The sequence below is a fragment of the Prunus mume genome, linkage group LG1 (genome assembly GCF_029339155.1).
Source record: "Prunus mume cultivar Tortuosa linkage group LG1, ASM2933915v1, whole genome shotgun sequence".
NCBI classification, from domain to species: Eukaryota; Viridiplantae; Streptophyta; class Magnoliopsida; order Rosales; family Rosaceae; genus Prunus; species Prunus mume.
This window is the reverse complement of record NC_142698.1, coordinates 11,490,615-11,509,495: the sequence shown is the minus strand read 5'-3', so window position 1 is coordinate 11,509,495 and position 18,881 is coordinate 11,490,615. Positions and strand designations below refer to the sequence as shown.

The 18,881-nt window shown below is 36.3% G+C and overlaps 2 protein-coding genes across 2 annotated transcripts; both read left to right on the top strand.

Moving 5' to 3' along the window:
- On the top strand, positions 1-1,951 carry SHR (GRAS family transcription factor). The gene has a single exon (XM_008239689.2). It carries the CDS (start codon positions 119-121, stop codon positions 1,646-1,648), a length of 1,530 nt encoding a protein of 509 aa, XP_008237911.1. The 5' UTR covers positions 1-118; the 3' UTR covers positions 1,649-1,951.
- Positions 1,952-16,932: 14,981 nt separating this feature from the next.
- Positions 16,933-18,383, top strand: LOC107880446 (4-coumarate--CoA ligase-like 9). Its single transcript, XM_089047758.1, has 5 exons — positions 16,933-16,980; positions 17,211-17,315; positions 17,436-17,503; positions 17,914-18,016; positions 18,147-18,383. The coding sequence occupies exons 1-5, from the start codon at positions 16,933-16,935 to the stop codon at positions 18,195-18,197; spliced, it is 375 nt and encodes a 124-aa protein (XP_088903884.1). The 3' UTR covers positions 18,198-18,383.
- The last annotated feature ends 498 nt before the right edge of the window (positions 18,384-18,881 follow it).

Sequence of the window (18,881 nt, the reverse complement as noted above, 5' to 3'; positions counted from 1 at the left end):
AAGACCCATCTATCTGCTGTCCCCGAACAACCCAAAGCACAAACACTCTCTCTCTCCTTCTCTTTTCTCTCTCTCTTTCTCAAAGTTAAGTTTATTGATGTGGGTCTTCGCAGGTTAAATGGATACCTTGTTTAGACTAGTCAGTCTCCAATCTGATCACCATCAATCTTTCAACAACTCAACCACCACCAGAACCTCAACACCAACAACTACCACCACTACTTCCAGCAGCTCTAGATCCTCCTTCCTCAGCCCCCCTCATCAAAACCCTCACCCTAATTACCCCCACCAAAACGACGACGTCGAAGAATGCTTCAACTTTTTCATGGATGAAGAAGACTTCTCCTCGTCTTCTTCCAAACACTACTACCCATCAAACCACCCAACCCCGCCAACCCCAAACCCTCTCCTCACCACCACAACCACTCCCACACCCACAGATTTCTCCTTCTCACCCGCCCTCATCAACTTCGAGCTCTCCAACGGCAAGTGGGCCCCGGAGCTCCTCTTGGAGACGGCCAAGGCCATCGCCGACAAGAACAGCTCCCGCGTCCAGCAGCTCATGTGGATGCTCAACGAGCTCGGCAGCCCGTACGGCGACACCGACCAGAAGCTCACCTCCTATTTCCTCCAGGCTCTTTTCAGCCGCATGACCGACTCCGGCGACCGCTGCTACCGAACCCTAATCTCCGCCTCGGAGAAAACGTGCTCCTTCGAGTCCACCAGAAAAATGGTGCTCAAGTTCCAGGAGGTCAGCCCTTGGACCACTTTCGGACACGTGGCGTGCAATGGGGCGATCATGGAAGCCTTCGATGGAGAGCCCAAGCTCCACATAATCGACATCAGCAATACTTACTGCACCCAGTGGCCGACGCTGCTCGAGGCCCTAGCCACCCGAACAGATGAGACGCCGCATTTGCGCCTCACTACTGTGGTCGCCACCAGAGCCAGCGACGGCTCTGGTGGTGCACCAGCGCAGAAAGTAATGAAGGAAATTGGCGCCAGAATGGAGAAGTTCGCCCGATTGATGGGTGTGCCTTTCAAATTCAACGCGGTCCATCACTCGGGCGATCTCTCCGAGCTGAATTTATCAGAGCTGGATATCAGAGACGATGAGGCCCTGGCCGTCAACTGTGTTGGCACTCTACACTCAATCCAAGCCGTTGGAAACCGGCGTGATTATTTGGTGTCTGCGTTCCGGAGCTTGAGACCGAGGATCATCACTCTCGTGGAGGAAGAGGCTGATCTCGACGTTGGGGTTGACGGGCTTGACTTTGTCCACGGCTTTCAAGAGTGCTTGAGATGGTTTAGGGTTTACTTCGAGGCGCTGGACGAGAGCTTCGCCAGGACCAGCAACGAACGATTGATGCTCGAGCGGGCAGCAGGTCGAGCAGTCGTCGATTTGGTGGCCTGCGCGCCGTCAGAGTCTGTTGAAAGGCGCGAGACCGCCGCTCGCTGGTCAAGGCGAATGCATGGGGCCGGGTTTAGCCCCGTGACGTTTAGTGATGAGGTGTGCGATGACGTACGCGCCTTGTTGAGGAGGTACAAGGAAGGTTGGGCAATGACACAGTGCTCGGAAGCCGGCGCTGGAATATTCCTTTCGTGGAAGGATCAGCCCGTGGTTTGGGCCAGCGCTTGGAGGCCTTGATAGACGGTGGCCGGTGATCGGTGATCATATATATTTTCACACGTGTGATTGGTTTTTTGTGGCACGTGTGCATGAAATATGGAGTTTGTGAGTAAGGAGTCCTCTTGTGTTTGAAATAGGGGAGGGAGGAGATAATAGTGCTTGGCTTGAATAGAATTAAGTAAATTAATTTTCATGGGTTATTAATTATTTGTGATTTTTTTTTTCTTTCTTGATTTTTATTGAAAGTTGAATAGGTTGTTTTAATGATGGTTTTGTATTTTTGAATATCATCTTTGTGGGCAAATGCCCTAATTTAATTTAGTTCACTTTCAAATCATCCATAATCAACTCCCACTAATCCTTAATCATTCAAATGTCTAACTTTGACTAAAGTTGGCCATCGACATTGTCTCTATGCTTAACCCACAATTAGTCAATCAAAAGACAAAAGTACAAATAATTTGAAATGGGGTGGTTTGGTATTTGGTGTCTTAGTTAGTTCAAGGTGAGATCAGCTAAAAAGAATTAAAAGCTCATTTTTTAAAAATGGAAGCGTGTTAAATAAATTAATGGGTTAATTAATTATAATTAAAAAAAGGTCGTTGTCTAATTTATTGGTGGCATAGAATCTTAGGACGGCCATGGAGTTGGGATGGGTTTGGGGAATCTCATGGAAAGGTGGTTTGGTCAATAGTGGCATAAAGGGTTTTAGTGGCCAGCACGCTGTCTATGATTTTGATATGGTCTTCTCTTCTTCTCTCTTCCTTTTACAAAAGTTTTTATTTTTATTTTATTTTTAATCAAATACTTTGATTTGTGATTTATGGAGTCTTGGCTTTCCAGGCATGGCCCCCGCCACAAAGCCAGCAGCTCCATCAAAATCAAATACTTTGATTTATGGTGTTGTTGTTGCGGTGGTGGGGTGTATGAATTAGCGTTTACAGTAAGAAATGGTACGAACTTTTGGCCGACGGCAGGCAAATTCGACCACCAGAAATGTGAAAGTTAATAAAGAAATACCAAGATTTTAAAGTGGGAACTCCTTTTAAGAGTAGCGTATCTTAATCCCTTTGAGGACACTTGCCCCCTCCACGTCGACATATATGCTCTCTCTCTCTCTCTCTCTCTCTCTCCCACAAAATATCAAATTATTCAATATATATTTCATATGATACCTAAAAATTTAGGATGTATACAGTGAGTGAGACCAACATAGCTGAGGCGATTAGAAGATGTATATAGTGCACCATTTGGTTGAGTTCAATAATACTACTTGATCAGATTTGATATTAGAATTTTCTTTAATCAAGTGAAGGTTAAATATACTAATTAGAAGGATGTGTCATTGGAGATATAAGGTTGTCCTTTTGCCCAGCAAAGCAAATAGGGTTGCCCATCGACTTGCGCAGTTTGCACTTTTTTGTGATGAGTTTTTCTTTGACCGGTATGCGGTGCTCTTGAGATTATTCATGATGTCTCTTTTACGTTACTCTTGTTTTGTGATTATTACTAAAAGTTCCCCTTGTAACGCAGATGCTTGTTAAAAAAAGAAAAAGAAAAAAGAAGACAATATCTGATTATTGTAGATGGAGTGGCCACATATATGTCTAGTCTTTACGGGTGTTTTCACATTTGGGGTGCTTTTACAGAGAGCTGCTTGGCGTGGTTGCTGGCCCATGCCCTTCTTTTAGCCTACGCTTTCAATTTTCTTCCCTTTGATCACGTCGCCAATGGCCAGCTGTTGCCTTTTTCAACTTTTAAAACGGGACCAGGTTCAATTGCAACATGATGTTGAAGAAGATCATATGGGCAAACCCTGCCAAGCTCTCTTGGACAAGAGTTTGTACATATATTATATGGATAATATACTTTTTATCTAAATATTGAAAGGGTAGACTAAACTTTGATGTAACCACGCAAACGTATTTGCAGTTATTAGAGCGACGGGTTCACTTTTCTCTAACACTAGTAAAAAATCACCCTTGCGCGACCAAATTTTGCTCGACGAAAAATTATTTGTCGCTCAAAGTCATTTTGCGTGACGAAACTTAAAACTTCGTCGCTCAAAACCTTGCGCGACAAAATTTTGCTCGACGAATTGTTTTCCTCGCGCAAAGTCACTTTGCACAACAAACTTTTGCGCGACAATACATTGTCGCGCAAAGTCTTCGCGACAAATTTTGAACGAACAATTGTCTTTCGTCGCGTAAAGTCCTTATAAAAATAAATAAAATAAAAAAATTCTTTTTCAAAATCTTTGCATGGCGTAATCCAAACATTTCGTCGCCTAAACCAATTTATTTTTGTTTTTATTTTGTATGCATAACACTTAAGAAATTAAACGGTATATATATTTTTATTAAGTAGTTTTAAATTTATTATTTTAGATCGGATCGGATTTTTGTTAGAAAAATATATTATTGTTGTTCGGATTGGGTTTTTGTTAGAAAAATATATTATTGTTGTTCGGATTGGGTTTTTGTTAGAAAATATATTTTTAAATTGACGATCGAATTAGTTCATTGTATTCATATAGGGTCAAAGAGTGTAGCTGTAAAAAATTATCAAAATCAGAGTTAAAATAACCGTTAAATTGTGATTTTTCATTTATAACCGTTGAAAAGTTTTGTCATATTACTTGATATCTGAATGTTTATTTTTTTCGATTTTTGGCGTATATGATCTCGAAGTATAAACAAACAAGTTTGACGGTTGGATCATTGAAACTAGTTTCGTAGAATACGTATGGCATCAAAACAATATATTCACTAACAATTAAAAGTTTATTTATACTTTTGTTAAATATAAATAAGATTTTGTGGTATCCACTAGTGTAAATATTTTAAATTGAAGATCAAATTTAGTCATTGTATTCATATAGGGTAAAGGGGTGTAACGGTAAAAAATAATCAAAATCGGAGTTAAAATAACTATTAAATCATGATTTTTCATTTATAACCGTCGAAAAGTTTTGTCCCGTTACTTGATCTCTGAAAGTTTATTTTTTCCGATTTTTGGCGTATATGATCTCAAAGTATAAACAAACAAGTTTGATGGTTGGATCGTTGAAACTAGTTTCGTAGAATGCGTATGCCATCAAAACAATATATTCACTAACAATTAAGAGTTTATTTATTATTTTATTAAATATAACATAAGATTTTGTGGTATCCACTAGTGTAAATATTTTAAATTGACGATCGAATTAGTTCATTGTATTCATATAGGGTCAAGGAGTGTAGCTGTAAAAAATCATCAAAATCGGAGTTAAAATAACAGTTAAATCATGATTTTTCATTTATAATCGTTGAAATTTTTTGTCCCGTTACTAGGTCTCTGAATGTTTGGTTTTGCGATTTTTGGGGTATACGATCTTGAAGTATATACAAACAAGTCTGACAGTTGGATCGTTGAATGATGTGTGTATATATATATTTATTTACTTATTAAGTAGCTTTAAATTTATTTATTTTGTACGTATAACAATTAAGAAATTGAATAGTATATACATTTATTAAGTAGCTTTAACCTTATTTATATTTTAAATCGTAAAATAAAATAATTTTATTTTTTATTATTCATAGCAATTATTTTTATAAATATCGTGCTACGAACCAATTTTTCGTCTCTCAAAAGTTTGCACGATCAACGATCACAAAACTCTAAAAATTTGGTACCAAAAATGGGAAGCATGATTTTTAAAAAAAAAATTTAGACTTTACCAACCAATATTTTGTGTCGCTCAAAACTTTGCGACCAATATATATTTTAAATCGAGCAAAAAATTGGGGTACCAAAATGGGACGGAAATTTTTTAGACTTTGTGCGACCAATATGTATTTTCAACCATAAAAATTTCAAAATTTGGTGGGTACCAAAAATGGGCGGTTTTTCTTTTCTTCAACTTTGCGACCAACAATATTGTTAAATCGCGCAAAGTGATCTGATTTTAAAATGAAAATAACTCATCCACCGTTTTCTCTATGTCTTTCTCTACTCTTACTTCTCCTCTCTCTTTCCCTCTCCCCAAATCCCACCATTTCTCTCACACTCACTCCTCTCACTTAATCTCTCATAATCTCTCTCTTCACTATCTCTCACTCTCACTCACACTCTCATCTCTCTTTTCACTATCTCTCACTCTCACTCACTCTCTCATCTCTCTATCACTATCTTCTCTAATTCCCTCACACTCACTTCTGTCTCTCATTCTCACTCACTCTCAATCTTGCCAAAAAGTATATTCTCTCCAAATTTTAATTTTTTTTCATTAATATGTGTTTTTGAAGTTAGTTTTGAGTTTGTGTGGGGTTTGGGGTAGAGTAAAGGGGAGGGATTGGAGTGTGGGTTGGATTTGTGATATAACAATTTTAGGGGAGATTATCCCTTTTTTCTTTGTGTGGTTATTTGACTTTTTTTTTTGGGTAGGGAATCATCGAGACTTTGACGGCTAAAGTTGAGGATTAGGAAGCTGTCAAAACATATCCTCCGCTACTATCACCACAATACACTTGTATTAGGATTTTATTATTGTACTTTGTTAATTTATGTGTACATTTTGAATATTATATATATTTATTGGATAATTTGATCACTATTTTTCATATGTAATATTATTTTGAATATGTCAATTTAAATTAAAGTAATTAAAAAATATCATACAATTAAATTAAATTTAAAAAGTAAAAATTCTACAGCTATTATTTGATTGAAAGGTTCATGACATCAGTTGATTGATGAAATCCTCTTACATATATAATTTTTTTTCAAAGGTAATTCTCCAAAGGAGATAAGCAATAAGTCAAACTAACCATCACGGTAAAATCTCACAAGGGGCAGTTGAAATTGGGAAAGAGATTAGGTTCCTTTTCAAGAAAATCATTGCCTATTTTGAGAGCCTATCTAAAACTAAAGAAATCCTATTTTCTTTCTTTCCATTAAAGAAGAAAAAGGGGGAGATATTTTTTGATATTGCGAATCACCCTACTCGGAAAAACATTTTACTATAAATATAAGAAGGAGTGAACAGGGTAAAGGACAACAAAAAATTTATCACCCAATCAAACAAAGATCCTACACAAGAAAACCGTCAAAGGACAAGTTCAAAATCAACCAACAAGCCTACTTGAATTTCAAGTGAAACCAGCTTCAGAATCTCCAAAATCCAGATTTAAGAAGCAAGTCATTCAAAACAAGATTTCTCTCGTTACAAATTTGGTTCAAATATGGAAAAACAAAGGTACATCAAAGCTCTGTCAGAATCAACCTTTGGTATCGATTTACAAGTTGAAGCTTAGCAGTCAAGGTTGTCAACGTGTAAGACCCGTGTCTTGAAACAGAATGAGCAATCCACATCGCTCGGGAGGAAAGGTGAAGTGCTTAAAAATACCAGCGAGGTGGGAACCGTGTCTTGGGAAACAAGAGCGGTGAGCAAAAAGCTGCTCGTGAGCTTATATCGTCTAGGAAGTCGGTCGTGACACAGCTCCAAGTCCGGCCGGGCATCTCGATCGATCGGCCGGAACCTTCTATCTCGAAATAAAGTCCATTGTCCCTTCATCTTTCTCTAGCATAAGTTTTCTTTGTTATATTTTGTAGCGATTCGCCTAAAAGCAGTTTAAATCCCATCAACCATTACAGCAAGCAACCTCTTTATCTTGAGATAAATTATTAAAGTCCTCACCGATCGAAGCGGAAAAGAACTTACTTGGGAGATATTCCTCACCCAAATTCTGTCGTTTGTTCATGATAACTTGGGGCGCAAGTTATCCATTCCAAGCTAAATGCTAGAAAATGCTTGCACACTAAAAAAGCGACTTGTTGACCAGTTTATGGTTCTCAAGCGTTGGGAACTTTGCCCTTCCATCATAGAGTAAACACAACGGGTGAACAAATTTAAAAGTAAAATTGAAATAATTAATGTAATTAAATTAATATTAAAGAAATAATAAAACAAAAAGTCAAAAACCAAAATATTTCGTCGCGCAAATATTTGCTCGACATTAGTATTATCGCGCAAAACTCTAAAAATTTGGTAGGTACCAAAAATGGGGCAGAATTTTTTTAATTTGTTTAAATCGCACAAAACTTTGCGACCAATGTTTTAAATCGCGCAAAACTTTGCGTGACTAATATTTTAAATCGCTCAAAGTCACTTTCTTGCGACAAATATTTTCATTACAAAGTCTTTCTTCACGATCTTTGCTTGCGACGAGTTTTTGTCGCGCTGAAATTTGTCGACTACAATGTATTTTCTTGTGACGAAATTCTCTTCGTTGCAAAATGTAAAATGTAGTAGTGTAATAAGATGTAGTTCAATATCACATTATCGTGGCGTTTTAGTATTCAATGCGAATTCATACCATATATTGTTGGATTTAGGGATTATATAGTAGAAAGACTAGAACATCTCACTTACATGCGATGTGTGTACAATGCAACAAAAAGATCACATATAAACGCAGAGTATGAAGAAAAGAAAGAATAATTTGAGATAAAAATAGAGATTTTCTATTTAAACCTTGCACTTCTCTTTGTTCACTCCAATACTTAAATAATTATCTGTAAGTTTTATTACAGTGTAAAAAGACAAAAAAGGTCATTCAACTTAATACTTAACCCTAGTACATATATACACACACCCCACCACCCTTCATATTAAGTTTTAGAAAAATACAAATTTCTCACCACTCTTGATATCCTTGAGATCCAATGCATTGAAGCATCGTGTGTGGCTAGACGATTAGGCTCCACAACTGTTGAAGATTCTTTCCAAGGCTTGAAGAGAAAGATCAGTCGTGACAAAATCTCATGTACACTACAAATACTTTTGCTTCAAACTGATGCCTATCACAAGAAGAAAATCTCATGTATTTTTGCTTCAAATTGATGCCTTCAAATCGTCCTTAAATGATGCCTAGCACATACTTTTGCTTCAAACTTTCACCCCAAACAAAATCTCATGTATACTACAAATATTGTTTAATGATTTAAATATTGGAGTGAACAAAGAAAATTGTGGGGTTTAAATAGAAAATCTTTTTTATTTCTTATTTTTTCAGCTTGGGGTGTATTTAAGGGTAGTTTGGGAAGATAGTGGGTTTTCTTAGAAATTGTGAAAATTTAAATTAAAAGTTGGGATGAACTTAGAACATAAGGTGGACTAAGAGAAGTGTGGGGTTTAAATAGAAAATCTCTAAAAATATAGTAGTGTGTGATTTAAATCATTGTTAAATATATGATAAGGACATAAAATATTATAGTGTATATATATATATAAAATTAAGTAGATATTTTTTTTGGGTGATATAATTAAGTAGATGCCTGAGGCAATATAATTCTAGTCATAAAGCACATTATTAAGAATAAAAATATAAACCGACATATCCTATTTTGTTATGAACTCCACACTTCATAAGTCAATTGCGTAAAGCAATGTCTTGTTATAAACAAAAAATTTGTGAAAGAAGTATGTGAAAAGATGAACATCCTTTATCAATCGGGACCTCATCATTCATTTTTCTTTAGCATGCTTCCATAGCTTCTTTTGTACTACGATAGTTTCTTTCCTTATCCCTCATGATTATTGGAATTATTGCAATTCTTGACTTCTCTTATATATATTTTTTAATGCAAGTGATATTTTACTTTCTATACTACGAGAAATTATAGAATATTACGAGAAATGAGATTCGAATTCGGGTGCATAGTGGATGAGTACATCCACTCTAGTTAATTTGGCTAAGCCCATGTATGCAGACTTTTCTTGTATTTAATCTCCAATCATAGTCTCTAAATGGGGCTCTAAAAATGGTGGATAGAGACCCATTTAGAGCTCCGTTGGAATATTCTGGGCTCCAAAAGTATCTTTCCCACAATAGGGGGCTCTATATTAGAAGCTCTATATGAATTTCTTTATGATGTAATTTGTTTTACGTGTTAATTTTTGTTGTTATTAACTTAGTTTGTTTTATTGTATGTTTATGTTATGTTAGTTTTTTTTACTGAACATAAAAATTAAAAATTTGGAGTATTAATTCTAAAGGTAAATTTGGAAAGCAGATCGACTGGCTGCTTCGAGTTATAACTTAGATCTTGGTATCTGCGTTTTTTATGAGGCTCTAAGTTGGATTGGGACTTCTTTGGTGGATGATTTGTTAGGGGTGTCTAGACCCCGCTTGATTTGTGTTGGTTAGTTAGTTCTGTTTGTTTGGGGTTTTCCCCCCAGTTCAAAAAAAAAAAGGGTAAATTATAATTTTAAAAAAAGATCAAAAATCAACATTTCTACCCAATTTAAAATTAAAAATAAAATAAAATAAACATAGAAAAATTGAAGTAGTAATTGATAGGACCCGCTCTGAGTTCTCCCTTGGAACTCGTGACGAACCCTATGGCTATCCGACACATGGCAGATGTCGAGCCCAAATTACCAACTTACCCTTCTTGAAATGAAACCACATGAAAATAAATCCGTCTTAGGGTTAGACTCATGCCAGAAAACCAGTAGAGTCTCCCCTGAAAAAGGATCAGCCCAACAACACCACCTGTAGAAGCACAGTTTAAAACCCAAACGTTCAGCATGCACAAGACAAGTCCACAAACTAAAACAAGTAAATCTGAATTGCCACATGCCTCACAATAATTCAGGCCTATATCAGAGCATATCTAGTCAAGTTAAGTTTACAACAAGAGAAACTACAACAACAAGGGAAAATCCTACACAAGGACAATTTGGAAGGGTAGCAGAAGAAGAGATGTCCTCAAGTGGTGGTCCAATACTTATCGACTGCCTGGGGGTGCAAAACAGTAAAGATGTTAGTGGAAAAAATAAATGTTATTGAACATAATACGAACATACTATCCCCACCATTTAAAAACCTTTTCGAAAACCATTCAAACTTCCAATGTATATATATATATTCGTATAGGAAGACGAGATTTCATAAATACATAACTCTTATAAAGAGATAAATCAATAATGAACTTTAAAACTAAAATTTAAACAATCCGAGATAAAATCATCAAATTCAATAAATAAAAAACTCCAAACTGAAAATATTCTCCACCTAGGTGTACCCCATATAATCCTTCAATTCCAATAGTAATCCTTCAATTCCAATAGTAATCCGTCAAATCCAAGTACTACATACGTGGAACTAACCACTCCACATGTGTGGCACATTCTAGTAGAATCGGGGGACACTAGGTCAGCCTAAGACGCAAATCATAGCAGAATCGGGGACACGATGTCAGCCCGAGACGCAAATCCTAGTAGAATCGGGCGATACGAGGTCAGCCCGAAACGCAAATCCTAGCACTACACAGTTCGGGTGTCCCCGATACTCATGAGGCAATGTCATATGTGCGTAGACTCATATGAAGGCAACCAAGTAGTCCGAAGGCATTTTAAATTTTCAAAGGTGACTGGGATATCCGTAGACATCATAACATCCGAAGGCAACCAATATTCCGAAAGACAAAACAATATTTCCAAAGGCAACTACTAAGGTACCTATGGTGCATTTGAAAACCTTTCTTGAACATGTCATAAAACTAATTCCCAAATCCTTTCTAAAATCTAATTCTCAAACCATTCTCAACTTTCCAAACTAACATTATTTAACAACAAGCATAAACATTTAAAATCATTTCAAACCAAAACCGAATAATAAATCATAAACGATATACTTGGAAAGCAAAAACCATAAGTAAATCATTTAATAAAATCATCATAGCAAGAAAATCATTTATAAAACAACTGTCCACTCATCTTGGGTCCAAGTATGCTCAACCCTGATTAGGTGCTTTCGGAGCGGTACGTGGCATCTGTGAACCTATTTGAAAGATATCAACCATCAGTAAAACAATAGTTCCAAACCGGACTTAAGAGTGAATTCTAGTTTTTCCAGAATCCTAAGTGGGTGAACCCCTAAAGGATCGGTTCATTAGTTCCCAAACAAACGGTACCTAATAGGCAAAACTCTGATCGTTGGTCAAACGACGAATTCTCACCAATCTGAACATACTGTCATGCTGGGGACAACAATGGTAGAATTATAGGACAAAGTGGGCCATCATTGGGTGGCCCCCGTGTCGCCAGTAGTGGTGGGTGGCTTGAGGAAATTTTCGGTGACCAGAAACCTCCAAATCGCCGGTCAAGCCTTATACCAAATGATTAAGCTCAACAAGGGGAGTAAGTTTTATACCTGCATTGAAGATCAAGTTGGTCGTTAAAGGCCTCAAATGATAGGTTTTTTCTCTCCGAAAACCTAGGAATTTTCCGGCTGTGATTTGAGCAATTCGGCAAGGTTACGAGTTAGGTTTTGAAGAAGGATAAAGTGTTTTGGGACAAAAATAGCGGTCGGTGGTGGCGGAAAAGCCAGCGTAGCCGTTGCAATTTCAGTGACGATACTATTTTGGGTCGGGTTTTTGGATACAAAATCCTGGCTATCTACTGGGTTTCAAGGGTGAATCTTGGATGGGTTTTGTAGATGAGGAAGAGGGAAACAATTTTCGTGAAGGTTGCGCCGCTAATCGTGGTCGGACAGTGATGGAAAAGTGAGTGGAAGTGGTGTTGCCACTGTTCACACTAGAGAGAGAGAGAGAGAGAGAGAGAGAAGTGCTCAAATCTGATTGGCCAGCTGGGTTTTAAATTTCAACTTTGAAAAATTTATTGTTGTGCCACTACATTTCCGTAGATCAAAACATCTTCGTTTCAACTCCGATTTAGGCCCACTACATGTCTACGAACTCGTGAGCACGAGCATTATGCTATTCAACCGAGAAATTTTCCAAAACTAGCCCGGAGCAAAAAGTCAACCCTAAACCACTAAGAAACCTTAAGGGTAAAGTCGTATTTTGCTTTAAAAAAATAGGAAAATAAATTAACTTTTTGGGAGGGATGTTAAAGTAATACTAAAGGTAAATTATAATAATTGAAAGCAAAAAAGAAAGAAAAAAAGAGAGAAGGAAATATCAAACCAAAAAAAGAAAAACAAAAAACAAACGGGGTAGACAAAGCCTTTTATTTGGTTGCTGTTAGGGAAAAAAAAAACATAAAACAAAGCATGATGTATGCTGCGATTTTTCAAAATATTGGATCCACTTGGGCTCCAGGGGCTCTATCAGAGTCCACAAATTTAAAGACAGCTTCAGTGGGACTTTATGATATAGGGCCCCAAGTATCTTTCATTGGTGATGCCTATTTGCACAAAGTTGAGCCCCGTTTAACGCCCTCATTGGGGATGGCCTAAAAAATAAAAAAATTATACGAATTTTTCATTACAATCGGTAATAGTTGATCCTTTACCAATTCATCGACTTTCCTGATTTATGACTTCCCTTATTTCAAGTAAATAAACAGCCAACAGTTCAACTTTACGAATGAATGCAACTTCTTATTCTTAAACATAATAGGAGGATTTGTTAGAGGCATATCGTTGGAGAAAGACTTTCATGCAACGGGGATAATACTTTTTTCTATCTTCGACCAATAGTGCAATGACACAGCGAAATAATTTTTCCATATTATTGCATTATTGATTGATAATAACAATAACAGTGTTATTCCCGATTATAAGAAAATATTTATGTTGTCGTTGAGGATAGCATATGCCCTATTTATGGGCTATACTATGACTAGGCCCAAAAAGACATTTGAGCTCTGAGACTTTGACCATGCACGACCAATTAAAAGTAAAGACTAGAGGGAACTTGACTTGAGCCTGGCCTCCGTGGTCCAAAAGTACCATCAGCCCCACTGGTAAATGGTTTTTCTTCTTTCACAGTCGGATATCCGATCATCAAGTGCTAAGTCTGTATAATTGGAATTGGCCCAAAACGGAGACAATTAGTTGTCTAGTAAATTTGCTGAAATTTTGGTTTTGCGATTGAAAATATGTAATTTACTAAGCGTTACCTTTCATACGTGTACCCCCTTCATGCCAACTCCATTGAAAAATAAAAACAAAGAAATTAAACTATTATCGTTATATTACAACAATTAGTAAATTACATGTGTGTTAAATTACAAAAATTGAAACTACAAACTATAACGACCAACTACGTAGAAAGAGGTCTTAAGTTCGATATTCTATTTCTTATTAATCAACTACGTAGACCAAAATTATTACGTATCATGAGATTTTAATTTTTCTTAATTTGTTAATATCTATTTTTAACCACCCCATGTAAGTCTTAATCAACTTGTAATCTAGTCCTAATACTTTTTTTTGGGGGGGGGGTGTGTTGGGGGGACCAAATTTAGTAGCTTATTTGATAAGAAATACGGTCCCAATAAAAGTTGGTACATGCTACAACATGCCAATCAGTCAATTCACCATTTTTCCAAAGAAAAAAACAAATTGCAACAAAAGAGAACTAGTAGACATGTCAACGGCTCAGACTAGTATGGCAATTAAATGATTAATTAAGCTTGGCAATGTTTAAATTATTTTTCTCTTCTATAAACAAATTCAGCTTGAGTTTAGCATTTGCCAAGAAGTGTTGGGTTGTTTTCTGGTTTTATCTTAAATTAATAATATACTTAAGCATCATCAATAATAGTCAAGAAGTGCATGTTACAAAGAGTTTGTTGTATTTTTGTGATGAATGTTTTTAGAATTAGATTGGGTGAATTTTGGATTTGGAGGTCCAGTGGCTGAACGCAAGAATCGAGCGGCCATGTCCAAGTCGGGAGGTCCCAAATATCGAGTTTTGGTAACTAGAGTGCGTTTTATGTGCGATGATGTAAAATTAGTGAATGAAAAAAGAATGCAAAAAACACTTTCAAGTTGTTTTGAAAAATAAGGATGATTTTGACAACTAGATTTCACTTTTATGAAAACTGAAATCAAAATATGCTACTAAACATATTTCCAGTTTTCAGAACCCCTTATTATATTATCGCTTATATTCAGTTTGATGAGTCATTCTAGATTGAGCGCTTATAGAATTCGACTTGGTGTGACATGGATGAAGCCACCTACAAGTTATATCGTAGCCCAATGCACAAAAGGAGGTAAAGCCCATTGATATGAGGATCAAGCAATCAAGCTGGGCCGTGTAGCTTCAGCAAATTCACAACTCAACACCTTATTGGGCTGAGAACTTTTTTTGTCCATAAAATCCTTTTTTTCACACCTCTCCGGTATCTTCAGATGTGGGATTGTCAAATCTATTTTTGACCAAAAAAAGAAGAGGAAAAACTCAATTAGTAACAGATTCAAAACATAACCCCTTCTTTGAATTTTAAAAATTTCACCTCACGTTTTGCAAACAATGAAAAAACCAAAAAGGAAGAAACATGTAATTGGAATATGAAAATAATTCTTAAACAATTTGTATACATTTAAAGCGTATAGCCGCTCGGCTATACTATTTAAATATTCGTTTATATAAATCAAAAGCAGTTCAAGAGATTAAGTTCAACATTGCTGTTGAATGCTTATCCAGTTCAGATGAATCAATGTTGATTGTACATGCATTATTGGAAGTTGCTTCAAACCCACTAGTATTATATCGCCTCCATGACATTCAATTTTTGGCGAAGTCTTCAGGTGAACTTGACCAAAAGGTCAGTCATTCTAGAACTACAGCCTACTTGATCGTGCGTAAACAAGTATTGACTATAGTAACTCTACTCTTCCAGGGATTTGTATATTTCGTTTGTCAATGAATCTTCCATTGAAGCTGAGAGAAATAGAAGCCTACAAGTTTTTCGTATAATTTAAAGGGTATAGCCGCGCCGCTATACTGTTAAAATATTCTATTTAAAGTGTACAGCCGAGCGGCTGTACTCTTAAAATATTCCAGCTATAGGATATAGCCGGTCGGCTATACCTTTGAAATATTCTATTTCTAGAGTCGAGCCGCTCGGCTATACCCTTTAAATTATACGAATATCTTCAAATATTCTCTTCTGAAGATCAATGTGAGTTTGGCAAATATACCCATACCTCCCTTATTTAATTCTTTCCTTTTCATTTTATGCTTGTGAGCTTTATTTTTCTACCTGAGTAATTCTACTGTTGGGGGATAAAAATTTGATGCAGATAGTTGAGTTTATGTAATTGTATGTAATGGCTAATTGAGGTTATGTAAAAATGAATTTTAGTTGATGTAATTTACAAAAACTTTTACTACAATTTACTGTCAGTTTCTCCCTTTGACTCATTCTGTATCAATTATCAAACCTTGTTCAAGATTCTGCATTTAGCACAAATTTTCGTCTTGCTGGATGTGTTAACTACTTTGGTCGGAAAGTGTATCTATCTATTCTCGTGGTTGTCTGACACTCATTGATTATTGGGAACAACTTGTTTCCATTATTTATTATAGCTAATGCAGCCGTGAGATCATAATTTTGTATATCCGAATTTTATAGTCTAACCTCACCGCCATATTTTTAAAATATTCTATTTAGCCGTGCGGCATCCGGGCTATATCAAGTTATGTTTCAGCAGTCGCAGCTGAAGTAATGCCCAAGGTATGATGTTGTCCAAATTTCTTTTCTACATCAATTCGAATTTTACTATTGTCCTTTATTGTAGTTATGGATAGGCTTCAAAATCCTCAAAATCCTCAATTACTTCAGACAGGTATGATCAATTTATTTTTATTTTGTTGAGATGTGCTAAACATGCTAGTAAATATCAATTCCAGATATGTTAATCATGCAGAAGCTGTGGCAGATGCAATCCAAAGACTTTGGCCAATATGTACAGCCATATTTGATCTGTAAATGTTGTTCCTACATAATACATTACTTGCTGAGTATATCTTAATCTCCTTTCCTTATTCCAATCCGTGTTTTGAATGTTTCTGGTGAAGTCGTGCTTGAGACAATGAAGTCTCAGTGCAGATGCAAATACGCTGTGAGTTCACTCACTGAACCCCCTTCTTAAATGTTAATCTGAATTCGTTAAAGCTACTTTAGAGGGTTTTTGCTAAATTTATATATTGAATCCAGTGTGTTTCGTTATGTGATTCAACTGTGAAACCTGTCAAGGAAATCACCGCTTGAAAAACGTAGCGATTTTGTGTTAGAATCTGTTGACGGGCACTCCAAACAATGCAGATTGTGATTCCATTTCGCACCGGTTGAAGAGACAGGTCCCCTGGAGTTTCTCTTTTCACCAGAGTTGTTGCTTCATGTATGGATCCAAAACCAAAAGCATATGATTTTTCTGTACTTATGTTGTCTTTCTAAATATAATTTTTCTTTCCCAAATTTTTAGTTCTAAAATTACATCTAGAGAGAGAGAGACAGACAGACAGACAGACAGACAGGGAGAGAGAAAGCTGAAATGCGTAAATTAACAAGTGCCAGCAAACGTTTTGCAAATAAGAGAAAGGTAAAAACAAAAACGGAAGAAACATGTAACTGGAATATGGTAATATTTCTTAAACAAATTCATATATATATATTTATAGAGTATATCCGCGCGGTTATACTCTTTAAATGTTCGTGTATATTTTAAACGTATAGCCGCGCGGCTATACTGTTAAAATGTTCTATTTACAGATTATAGCCGTGCGGCTATACTGAGTATATACTTTTAGAATATTCTATTCTACAGTATAGCCGGACGGCTATACTCAGACGGGTGATCTTTGTTTCTTTGATGATGAGGGATTCCTCTACATTGTTGACTGGTTAAAGGAATTGATCAAGTACAAGGCCTATCAGGTGATTGCAAGAGAGATCCTTTGAGGGTTAAACTCATAACAAAGATGGTTGTATAAGTATTTGATCAGTCTATTTGAGTAATGTGTTGTTTGGTCTCCCTATGTCTGGAACAAATTGCAGGTACCCCAAGCTGAGTTGGAACCTATACTTCAATCCCATCCCGACATTGCCGATGCCGCTGTGATTCCGTATGTATCTAGTACTATGACATTCTTTGTTTGTGAAAAGCTAGTTTCTTTCCACGCTCTACGGCATCAATCTATCAATTGACGACTTTAATCTCTTATTTGTCATTTTTGAAATTTTTTAGAAGTATTTAACTGGGAAAAGAAACTGGTCCATAGAAAACAAAAAAACAAAAGAAATTCAAGAACTTATGAGATCATTGAAGAAAATTTTTACGGATATTTTGCTGATAAGTTTGCCTTTATGAGAAATCTGGTCTTTTGCCTCCACTTTCTTGCATAGTTAGTGTCATGGTTACATGGTAGAAGATCATAGTTTCTGAAAGAATTTGCAGTATATTTCATTTATCTGTTTACCTACCTCCTCAAGGTATACTAGTTCTGATTTCTGCCCGTTGGCGTTTCTGAAGCAGGTGTCTTGATGAAGAAGCAGGGCAGATTCCCATGGCCTATGTAGTTAGAAAGCCTGGAAGCAATATCAATGAGGCTGCAGTTATGGATTTTGTTGCAAAACAAGTATGCTCCTGAATACTTGTAAAAAATCAATTGATTCTTTTCATAATTAACATCCATACTTCCCAAAGTTCCAGTTCTCTTGAAGTTGTATGTTACAGGCCATCACATTGAAGTTGGTTTCTTATTGCAGGTTGCACCCTACAAGAAGATTCGACATGTATCATTTATCAACTCTAGCTAGCCGTTCATCTAAATTATGATTTACGTCTTCAAACAAAGGAAAGCTGCTGAGCATTGCATTCCAATTCAACATATCTGCTTGTTCATGTTCTTTAGCATGTATATAAATGCAATCGATCTTGGAAGTCACAGTTGTTATGTTTCTGATCAGAATTCGACCGTGTAAAGCCTTTTGTAAGATAAACCTATGTTTTGTTAACTATGGTTAGTATTGTTCACTATGGTTAGTATGTTAACTTTGATTAGCAAGTCAGTAAGTTTGTTACAAGTCTGGTACTTAGCACGTGTATTTCAGTTAAGCCTATCTTATATAAGAGTGGGCTATGATTTGTAAAAGCAAGTCCTTTTTGTAATCAAAATACAGAAATTCTCAAGTCTTCCTCATTTCTCTTCTCTGAAACATCTGAAATTCTTCTTCTCTTTTCTTTCTATTAACATGGTATCAGAGCATGAAAACGCTCACGCTATTTCTTGATCCTCTTGCTTCCGCTCTTCAATTCCTTCTTCGTCAAACTCTGATTCAATTCTTGAATTCTTCCATTTGTTCTTCAGTTCTTCGATTTTCTTCTTGTTCTTCAACTATTCAATTCATTCTTTTCTTCTTCAAATCTTCATTTCGCTATTTGGTTAGGGATTTCTTGATTTTGGGGATTTTGCTGACCTTCTTGATTTACTGCTTCTCATG